The sequence below is a fragment of the Patiria miniata genome, unplaced genomic scaffold, assembly GCF_015706575.1.
Source record: "Patiria miniata isolate m_02_andy unplaced genomic scaffold, ASM1570657v1 HiC_scaffold_29, whole genome shotgun sequence".
Lineage (NCBI taxonomy): Eukaryota > Metazoa > Echinodermata > Asteroidea > Valvatida > Asterinidae > Patiria > Patiria miniata.
Window position 1 is genome coordinate 14,200,447 of NW_024037068.1, and position 11,612 is coordinate 14,212,058.

The window sequence follows — 11,612 nt, forward strand, 5'->3', positions numbered from 1 at the left end:
TGGTGGGAATAAAATGACAAACTATGTTGCGTCGCAAATGTAGGATCAAAACCCCCCAGAAAACTAGGAGATGGGCAGTTAAAAAGAAGCAGGCAGGGACGATCAAGAACTGGTCTATTTTTGTTTTACTTGACCTTACAGTACAAAGTAGCTTTCTGCTGTGTTGATGTGCTGATTTTCTTCTATTTCAATCCAAACCATTTCAAATCCTTCCAAATCCCACATGCAGACCTTGTATCATGATGCGTATCATATCGTGACCTCAATATTACGATACACATCATGTAAAAAAAAAAAAAAACGGTACAGTTACGCCCCTACAGACGAAGTTTAGGGATTAGCATGGAGGCAGGACGGAAGAGGCGGCCGTCTCCATGAACGTCGCAAGCTTGACGTCTTTGTCCGACAGCCCGCTGACGTCGTGCGTGCTCAGCGTCACGTCCACCTTGTTGTACACGTTGAACCACTCCGGATGGTGGTCCATCTTCTCTGCTTGGAGGGCCACGCGGCTCATGAACCCAAAGGCCTTGCAATGAAGAAATAGAGAGACGAAAAGACATTAGTCACTGAACACAACTTAACTTGGACACATGGCACAAGATACACACGTATACATGTACACCGAACTGGCGAAAACCTTTCCCTTCTTGGGTTCCTGTCAAATTCCCGGAGTTTACCCTGATTGTAACGCAGGTGCACATTGTCAAACTGTAGTAGATTTACCTTTGACCTTGGTTTCATAATTTATTCATTAAGTCTGAAGACGTCACCTAGCGATGCACTGTTTATCAGAGTGCGCGCCCAAAATGTATATACTTTCTAGGTCACTTTAAGTGTGTCATGCAATCTGTACGTGTTTACGTGTGCGGGTTTAGGCACACGGTGCGGTGTTAACTACAACGGCTCGTATTTAGCTTCGCCAGACATTATTGTTTTTGTGAAGACATTTTGTCGATGTCAACATGACTTAATGTACATGAAGTTACCGATTTGTAGCTGCAGTTCTGCCGCTGGATAGCCGGTTATCTCGGCAGAGTCATTAAACGGGAAGTCAACACCCCAATTGGTGACAGGCAAATTTGTGTCGCGTGTCATGTTATATTTGGGTGCGTCGATGACCACAGAGAAAGGCTATTCCGCCAGCAGTCGCGCAGAAACTGCAACACTGATTTTTGGTGTTTTTCCCAATTTTTCCCGACTGGAAAAATGGAGACTCATTTTCAAAGTTTTGCCTGATCTCCAGAGTGACTTGGAACCCCTTTCGATGTGTTTCTGGATCCATTGGTATTACTGACCTGATTGAAGTTCTTAAACATGAAGACTTTCTGGATGGCGTCTCGGCCTTCCACTTCCTTCCATCCTTGGGCCTGGAGAGGAGCGAGCTTCCCCGTCCGATCGTCAGCGCTCAGCTTCATCTGCTTAGCTTCTGTTGCCTGCAGAGCGAGAGAGGGGGCAAAAGAAACAGTCAGGCACTGTTTAAATTTTACGAAGTGTTCATATTACCGTGAACTGGTCTCGTTCTTAAACTGGGACATCGTACAACGCCCTCATGTCCACGTATACAAGTAGGCCTACACTAACCCCATAAACGTGGCCAATTTACTGGACTACCTCCGTAAATACGGCCACACTGTCACCATCTTGAGTGATGAGGAGGGCATTGTTTTTTTTGCGATTTTCACATTCAGACTTTGCTGCTAGTTTATTTACGTTTTGTAAAAAAACTCACCTTCTTAAATACCAGCAAGGGAAACAAATAGGCAGTTCCTCAGACGTCTACTTTTCGTGTAATTTCCAGAGGAACTTTTGAGGCTCACTTCTTGTACACATTTGAGTGCAACTCAATTCCAACATGGCGACGCTTACAAACAAAGCGTGCTGATAGCGTGACCAGCAGGTCAACATGTTAGCTGTCAGTCACGCGGTGTCACGCGACGGCTGTTGCTTGACTTTAGTAATCCTCTGTGTATAGATTGCATGAGGGCGCATAACATGTCACTGATGGAGACAGTGTGGCTGTTTTTACGGAGGTAGTCCAGTAAATTGGCCGCATTTGTGGGGCTATGCCTACACCATATACATGTTATATATTAAATTGCCATTCAAACCCGAGTGATTGTGTAGCCAAATGGATAACGCGCTTAATTCGGAATCACAACGTCGAGGTTCGATCCCTCCATCATTGCACTCATTTTGAATTTTTTTGTCAATCTCCCGAAACAAAAAGTTAGAATTGTCTTGAAACACTATGTTTTAGACTGGTTGGAGTCTGGATGCTGATAATTATTCGAGCCGAAGGCAAGGTGATTGTCAACAACCACATTGTTGGCCCGGCAGGACCACACATCACAGTTCCTCCACCTTTCAACAAGACATGCTACCAATATTGAATGCACCCAAGATCAGCCTGAGAATGGAACATGCTCCCACCAAACATCCGTGCAGCGGACATCAACTTCCAAAATTTAGTTTCCAAGGCAGACTTCAAAATTTAGCTTGCTACACTCAGGCATGCAACTGGGAATTTAGAGAAAAAAAACGAGGACATTCCGAACCATTCCAATGCCATTTGTAATGGCATTCATGAGAAGAAAGAAACAAGGAAATCAGCAGATCCGAGGAAAAGTTGCACGCCTGTACCACTTCCACACTGACCTGTGCGTGACAACCGCCAAATGGAGGTGATTGCACAGTATGGAGCAGAAGCAGAATCAAAAGCAGAAACGTCTGGACAGGTCCGGGGAAAAAAAATCACAACTTTTTTGTTATGAGCTATAAAAAGCTGATTCAAAAATCAAGTCATTGTTTATTGAATGGGGATTCCTATGAAATTTAAACGTCTTGATAGGTTTGGACAATTTAGAATTGTAAAACAAATTTAAAAGTAAAAATGTAAAAAAAATCTTACAGAATTCAAACTCCAAATTTGGCCATTTAAATTGTTGTATACTCCAAAAGGAAGATGAAGCTGATTTAAATGTCATTACAATTACGTTTACGTCGGTGACTCAGCAGAATCCATCAGTCTGGATGTAATGATTTGCTGTGTGATTAGGTAGAGGACCAGCGCTAAATCTAGTGATGTTGCTAGATTGTACAACAGCCGCATGATCAAACAACGATCACATCGTTCTTCAGTACGATGACGTCATTCTATTTTCACGAAAGCTGCTTCGATAATCCGTATAATCGCGTGCAGATATATTTCAGGTGTTTTTACGCGATTGTGGAACGTGGCGTTGTTATTGACACCACATTTACTAGTCTAGAAGGAATGTTGTTATTGGATGTTGGGTAGTACACGTGGTGTAAATCAGGCAAATCATTGTCATTTTATTGAAGATTTAGGCCCATGAAGGGATCGAGGTCAGTCGAGAGCTATGATCTCAAAATAACTAAATTGTTCAAGCGACGAAAATAAATAATGATGTTATTGTCGCTTGTTCAAGCGACATGATTCTCTTTTAAGTGTGTTTCAGAAAAAATGTTGCAACCTAACCCCACTTCAGCAGTTGTGTACAGAATCTACGGAGAGTCAAGAAAATTTTGTATTTCCTTACTAAATTGGAAAGTTTCTCAGTCCCAGATTCATGTCTTTTCATCAGCGTTACAATGACTGACCTTCGTTGAGATGATGGAAAAAGTTCCATACTCAATCGCCACTTTTTTCAATTAATTTTCTAGCACCAAAAGTTACATCTTTTATGGTTATTCCTCCACTTTCCCTCCTCTACTCTCACCCTCTCCTTTCCTTAATTTCTATTTATTAATCAGTCAGTTACTTCATCGAGATTCGAACCTCCGGGACGCTTGCTTGATACACGAGACTCTTAACCGCTAGGCCGCGCATGATCGCTGTTGCAATAATCAATCTTTGGACGTATTTGAAGTATCCATTGAAATAAACTAAATATTCATGAGAAAATAAATATTCATAATGACGTATTGCATTATCATTGGCCGGCTCATGCGACGTCATGGTTATCCATGTCATGCGTATAACGTACCGCTGTTCCAGACACTTCAATCAGTTTTGACCGGCTGCTTCAACTTGGTTCTGCACGACGTGTGCATCCAAAAATGTGCTCTAAAAACAGATTTTGGGTCAACTCGTACCCGAGTCAACTCGTACCCGAGTCAACTCGTACCCGAGTCAACTCGTACTCGAGACAACTCGTACCCGAGTCAACTCGTACCCGAGTTAACTCGTACCCAGGTTAACTCGTACCCGAGTCAACTCGTACCCGGGTCAACTCGCACCCAGGTCAACTCGTACTCCCCTCCTTTTCTAGTTTGGAAGTACGGATGGATGGTTAACAAAACTTCCGATTTTACCCTCAAAAACGGCGACTGAGAAATAGTAGTTACGCCGCCAGAAGTACAAATAAAGTTCAAGGATTAGTTGAAGGCGGTGGTATCAAATGTTGATCACAATCTGGATGAAAAGGGAAAATGTACCGTTCATCGGCAAGGGCTTCATCGCGAACGGACGGGTACCGCGCGGAGAACATTTTCAAAACGGCATCAGTGTGGTACCACTCGCGAGTCGACGGAGCCCTCGCTGATAAATGGTAAATTTCACTTTTCATCAAGATTATCAGATGTGTTATTTTAAAATGTGTGTAGTATTAGTAATGATGTTTTTTCTTTCTTTTTTTCAGAGACCCTGGATCACTGAGATTGCGGAGTGACTGTGCGAACTGCTACGTCTTTTTTTTTGTTCGGTCGAACGTGTTTTAAGGGCATAGTTTTCTTTTTACGAATTTAGTATTTAAGACCTTTTTTTAAAAGAAAGCTGCTATTAAAGGGAATATACATCATTTGCTTTTGCTGTAATTTTCAGAAATGGATGGAATTGGGGGGTTGGAAATATAAAGCAAATATAGTTACACTGACTTTTTGGAGGTTTTGGGTTCGAAAATGCTATAAAAACCAAGAAAAACGATCATTTTCCTGTAGTCTGGTTCCCTGACTCCATATAAGAAGAAACAGAGCAGTTTACATACATTGGGGAATTGTAAGGTCAGGGAACCAGTCTAGCTGGCTCGTACCCGTTCATAGGTTTGTAATCGATTGCAAACAAGTACAATGGTCAATTGGGGCCAGTATTTGAAAAAAAGCCAGTTGTTTCCAACGCTGATCGGCCGATCAGCGTTGGAAACTGATACAAAAATACCACTTTTCTTGAAAATGACAGTATACCAGGTGCCATAATTTTACAGGATGCTTTAGACTGTCATTTACCAACATCCTATTAAGGTATTTCGCAAAAACTTGGTAGTTTTATTTTTCGATGTTTGCAAATGTTGTATATTCCCTTTAAAAAATGAATTTTGTAATGTAAAAGTAATATTTTTCAACGTTCACTCACTCCATTTTTGGCATCATTTATTGAATAAAAACTGCACATGGCACAAATCCCTTTGGGAAGATTGGGGGCCCTGAAAGTACAAATCTGAAGAGAAAATATATTACAGGAAACTTAAAAGAGTCACACGGACATCGTTATTTAATTTATAATGATTCTTTAACCCTAACCGCCCTGAATCCTCCAAAATCCTTTTTGCAAATTGGAGGAATTTGCAGGATTGAGGTTACATGGCAAAAGTGCGTTACTGATTTCGGAGTATGCACTGTGTCAAGGTCTTGGGCCGGACCTTGTGTTGTTTATGCTCAGCCGTGCATAAATTTAGTCCTTGATTATACTTGAAATCCTCCGCACTGCTCCAAGATGTCACTGCCTCTGCCTCAACCTATTTACAGTCATAGCCGGAGGATTTTGCAGGATTCAGGCAGTGGTCACCCCTCCATGGACCATATTCAAGAAATAACGGAGGAATTTGCAGGATTGAGGCTATATGCTATTTTTCCATGAGGCCAATTGGAGGATTTTGCAGGATTGAGGCTACATCCTAGCAAAAAGGCCTAGGGAGTTAGGGTTAGTATGTTGGTCATTTTTTGTACAATTAGTTCGGTAAATGTCGTAAAAAAAATCTTGTGCAGCTTAAATAAAGTTTCTGCGATAAGTTCAACTAGAATATTATTTTGGTAACAGAAATGTAGGATTTTTAATTATTTGTTTACATTTGAGGCATCAAGGAAGTAAACACGATAAAGGAAAATGGTGGCTCGTTTCATTCAGAGATGCTCTTTCTATAAGTTTTAGGGGACCAATTTGTTAGTTGATCCTTGGGTGTGAAAGATTGTTTGACATTAGCAAATTGTAATTCAAGTGCAAGAGAAAGTTTTATTATCTTAAACAAAACTGAGCTAATCGGGTTTCGTCCTCGAAACTTGACATCCGATTCGATTCATCATGAACTGTGTGACAGACCATCCGATCGATCGGTTTGAGCAGCATAAAAGCATGCATACTTTGGCCGATGAGTGCGCGCACAGAGGCCCGGCAAAAACGATGTCACCGTGCACGGTACGACCACGTTGGCCGATGAGTGCGCGCACAGGCCCGGCAAAAACGATGTCACCGTGCACGGACGACCACGTGGACCGGCGAGTGCGCGCACGGGCTCGGCAAAAACGATGTCACTGTGCACGGTACGACCACGTTGACCAGCGAGTGTGCGCACAGGCTCGGCACAAACGATGTCACCGTGCACGGACAACCGGCCATATCCCTCCGATCTTCCATTCGTTTCACTGATTTTCTTTTCGAAAATAGGCAACTATTTTGAGCTGCGGGTACGAGTTGACTCGGGTACGAGTCAACTCGGGTACGACTTGACTCGGGTACGAGTTGACTGGGGTACGACTTGACTTGGGTACGACCTAACTCTTACGACTTGACTTGGGTGTCAATTTTGGGGTACGAGTTGACTCGGGTACGAGTTAACTCGGGTACGAGTTGACCCATTTCCTAAAAACAAATGTTTCCTAATTTTTTTTCACCTTAACACAGCTTCCTGGATTCCTCAAAATCACAAGGTGTGGTGACAATTAATATGTTTGGCAGCAGATAAATTGACGATCGAGTATGGAACGTTTCCCTTTTTTCCAATTATTGAACTACGTGTATTTGGTAACATTAAACGGGTATAGACGTGTATTTAAAGTGGTATTGCCTATTGGTCATGTTGGTTCAGTTCAGTTTTCAGGTTTAAAAATAAAATTGCATTACTTAGGCCTAATTTTTGACAGAAAATTGTCCCCCAAAGCCCCTCAACTTCAAAAAATAATGGCTGACAGAACTCCCCTGTGGGAATTCTCATTGTTCTTACATACACGTACAGCAGATAGTGGTAAAATATGTAATTTTCCAAACAGATTTCATTCTCACCATTGTTTTCAAGAACCGCCGAACAAGTGAAAGTCGCATGTTTACGAGATTGTAGTCAGACACTCTGCCAAATCGTGACAGTTCCACCATACAAAACCGTGTGCGGGACAAAGGATACCATACTTTGAGTCGTCTGCAACGTAAGCGTACTATGCCGCCCTCAAGCGGAGAAATCCATACATGTATTTTTTAAAAATATTTTTGCAGACTCAGCAAACTTCATATCTCAATTCTTCTTTTTCTCAGCGTGTCACGTGCACATTTTTTGGGGTGTAAAACCGAATAAGCACCAGAGACTATTTCTGAAGAAATTCATGTTTGAACAAAAACATTGTTCAAAACAAAATCAGCTCAAATTCGCTTAATTATTAGGAATCAATGTTCCCCCCACCCCTCCCGGCCCCCACCCCTCCCGGCCCCCGGGCTGCGGTCCTGCTCGTGACAAGACATGAATGTAATAATGACGCAATGAAACCTCGAAAATAAAACAGAACCCGGGCCAAGGACCCTACCCCCCCCCTCCCAGCTCTGTCAAAAAAAATCAAAGAAATTCCTTAAAAATAATGCAACCCCCTCCGCCTGCTGACACCCAGAACATTATACTGGTAATAATGTGTGCCGCGAGGCTTTGCACAAAATACGGACAGATCTAGCCAGCTTGGTTAGGGGTTATTTGTACATTATTCCGTAATATAGTGTTAATAATCGTCTGATTTGAACAGCGCCCCCATTGAAAGTATGGTACAAGCCCCCCCCCCCCCGGCCCCTACTGATTTTCGTACGAGCCCCCTCCCCCCCCTCCCCTCCCCTATTGATTTTCGGGGAGGCCAAGTGTCCGGAGAAAAAAAGTGTTCATCCCCCCCGCGAAAATTCCTGGATCCGCCCCTGCCATCCTCGGTGCAGTTCTACATCCCAGCCATCCACTCCCATCGCCACCCCCCCCCCCTAAAAAGGAGGAAGGTTTTAATGATAATGGATAGATGAAAACTAATAGGACTGCTTAATACTGGCTGGATTGATTGGGGAGTCAGGTTGGCGTAGCGTGGTACTTTCCTCGCCTTCCACCGCTGTGACCCGGGTTCGATTCCTGCCTGGGCTAATAATGTGGATTGGGTTTTCAGTCCCTACCTGATTCTGTGGGTTTTCCCCAGAATATCTTCTGGGCTTTTCCTCCCACCTCTAAAACTGTCAATTCTTCTCATTGTCTTCTCTCTCTAAGTTTGTGTGATGTTTTCCCCGGGATACTTTGCCGACTATAATGATACATATACAGATTGATCTTAAATATACAAATCTAATAAAAATTAATGCGGCCTGACGTTGCGAACTTAACAAGTTCGGCTTCAGAGTTACAATAAAATGTTTGTTTCTTGCACCTCCCTCATTCTGTCTCTGATGAAGAACTTGTCCAGTTCGCAATGTCAGGCGGCATTATTTTTTAAGATAATGGGTAGCTGACAAATTCAAGATTTGTTAAATTTTGAATGTTCTTAAAAAAAAAATGTACGTAGAAGTAGGCCTAGGCCTACTCCCATTGTAAATGTTAGCGTCACAACACCTTTTTGAGATAAAAAAATAATACAATCTCGAGCATAACTATTTTTCTATTATGAAAAAAAGTAAGACTGCTGCAAACTGCTTACTGACTGGATGGACCTGAAATATATAAATCTAAAAATTAATGTGGCCTGACGTTGCGAACTTAGCAAGTTCTTCTTCAGAGGCTAAAACAGAAAAGAATCTGTTTTAGCCTCTGAAGAAGAACTTGCTAAGTTCGCAACGTCAGGCCACATTAATTTTTAGATTTATTTTTCTATTACATTTTTTATTTCTAAAAGGACGTGGAAAATTACATTTCAATTTTTTTTCTTCTCAATTTTACAATAACCTCATGTATTGATAATAATTCCAGTTTCTTCATCATTATGTCTCTTTTCTGTAAGGAAATACCCATCGCTGCTACCATTATATCGGCATTATCTTATTACGAGCGCGATAACCAATGACAATGTAATCGTTACTAGGCTAAAAATAGCATTGTCTTAATGGCCCCCTCAGGTGAAACGTCGCTATTTTCCGCCGAAGGCAAACATGATTTTTGCTCCCTCCGGCTCCGAGAGCTAATTTACCGTCCGTCAACGGCCACTTTCTCCTCCCTAATTAGCTAACGGCGGAGGGGTCTCCATGGCAACACGTTACCATGGCAACCGATCAACAGCGAGAGGCTGGGCCCTCGTATTTATAGTCAAGTGCTACAAAATATTAACATCCACAGTGTTTACAATTACAGAGGCGCACTGGGCTATAGTCAGTGTGTTATAGCATGCATTATCACAGGGTACGGGCCCATCCTTTCATTAGCCCGTCATCATATATTGGCGTGGTTTGATTGGCTGAAATTATCAGAGCGATTTTTCATCTCGCAGTTCGCGTTTGACATCTTCACGCGCTATTATATCACGCCGTCATATATCTTCCCGTTCATATCTGGCACTGTTTTTTGCCCTAGACGACGGAGGACAGATTACTACTGTGCATGCGTATCTGGATACCAGTCTGATGATGAGCTACAGCGAGTTATTTCTGTGTAGGCATATGTTGATGATTCTGTGAGTCAATGGGAGGTTTACAATAACGAGGGAGGCCGGGCTCAGACCTTCGCACACTTAAGCCCTTGGTTTTCATCATCATACGCAGTAGCTGATCCACTTAGCAGTACATCCTTTTTTCCGAAGACGAGACAGCACCGCACCGTCCAGACAACACCGGCTATTTTTCTGCGCTCCGAGCATCATGCGCGATGCTCGCAGCATCAGCGAGCGGGGATTATTATATACACGTCCGCAGGTCTGCTATCGCTACGGCAACTGGACTGGCGATATTCCTTGCGATTTGAGCGCCGGTTCTCGCGGCATACTGATCAGAGACTGGATTTCTGCGTAAGGGTCGAGCAACGGATTGTCTTTGGCGGTAAGTGGTGTGATTTTCTTGCTCTTTCTTACCGTTATCGCAGGTTATTTTGAATTGAGGGCGTATGGCGTACAATTAGCAATATGGCTTGCGTCCACATTTTTGGCAAGATCCACGCATAAACCTCTGTACGTTGTACATAACATTGAGAACATCGTCATCAATCTGATTTCAACGTGAACCGAGAGGCATTTTGATGTATAATGCAGAGGATTTGCCTGTGAAGGAATGATAGCTGAACAGTCCACTTCATGTAATTTTAATGCCCCCTCGATATAACAACAACACGTTAAACGTTGCAATTACATTTTCATTAGATTTTGTTTTAAATATTAAGGTAAACACGACGTTCATGGTCAGAGTAGGCATGATTTATTTATCTTCGTATAGGTTAATGTTTTTTTAATGTAAAATTTACCAGTTGTTGAAGCTTCTGTTTTTGTTTTTACCTATCTGAACATGCGTGTACTTGCACATGTTCCAAAACGTGCATAACAATTTTGGCGCTGCGGCCTGCGGCAATGGGTTATCAGATGATGTGTATTTTTCAGGCATCGAAGCTATGTTTTTGCAGTATCCTAAAAACCCGCCAACCGAAGTTTGAAGAAAATCGGGCATTAAAATATTCGAAATGCTACCGATGTTGCAATTATTGACTGATACTGTAGACTGATAATGCAACAACAATTGACTGATGGTGTAGCACATTCTATTACATTATCGGTCTTTTTTGTAACAGTATTGGTTAGTGATACAGTATCGGTCAATAATTGTAACATTATCGGTTGGTGATACGTTATCCGTTGGTTAATGTAACACAGCCTAACTTATAAAAAAACTTAAACTGCTGTTTCTCCAGCCCCAGCCCCTTAAAACAAATCTGTTTGCAATCTTTGTCAACTCATTTGAACACTTACCTTTTTGTGATCCGTGGACGAATTTTAAAACGGTGTTTGTGTTCAAAATTCCGTAACTTGAAAAGTACATGAGTGATTTGAATGATAAAAGAAAGCTTATTAATTGGGCTTCCATATCCTAGATTTTTAAAGTTCTGCAGGCAAAAATTCATTCAAAAATTGGTCCTGCCTTTTTCGGTTTCGATTTTTTTTACTCACCCTGCATGTATTGCTCGCTTCACCTATATAATACGTACAGACCATTTGCATGGCAGCCATTTTGAGGTGCGTTGCTTGTTGTGCATTCGTTGTCATTGAATTACATGACTAATGTACCTCCAAGATGGCCGGTGCAAAACACAAAGGGGTCTATTGTGTGACCCTGGCTGGTCGGGGTCAATAAGTGGGAAGAGGACACGGCAAATTGGTTCTGAAGGAGTTTTATTCTGGAA

General features: G+C 42.2%; 1 protein-coding gene across 1 annotated transcript; it reads right to left on the minus strand.

The window, feature by feature from the left end:
- Nucleotides 1-110: 110 nt before the first annotated feature.
- Nucleotides 111-7,441, minus strand: LOC119735520 (probable pterin-4-alpha-carbinolamine dehydratase). Its single transcript, XM_038209249.1, has 3 exons — nt 7,295-7,441; nt 1,296-1,433; nt 111-526 (listed from the first exon to the last, which is right to left on the minus strand). Exons 1-3 carry the CDS (start codon nt 7,382-7,384, stop codon nt 338-340), a joined length of 417 nt encoding a protein of 138 aa, XP_038065177.1. The 5' UTR covers nt 7,385-7,441; the 3' UTR covers nt 111-337.
- Between the last annotated feature and the right edge of the window lie 4,171 nt (nt 7,442-11,612).

Excerpts from the sequence above, each read along its gene's own strand:
- LOC119735520 (XM_038209249.1), bottom strand. The coding sequence starts at position 7,384 with ATGGTGGAACTGTCACGATTTGGCAGAGTGTCTGACTACAATCTCGTA. Across the intron at positions 1,434-7,294 it reads GGCGGTTCTTGAAAACAATG|GCAACAGAAGCTAAGCAGAT; the intron begins GTGAGAATGAAA and ends CTCGCTCTGCAG. Across the intron at positions 527-1,295 it reads TGTTTAAGAACTTCAATCAG|GCCTTTGGGTTCATGAGCCG; the intron begins GTCAGTAATACC and ends CTTCATTGCAAG.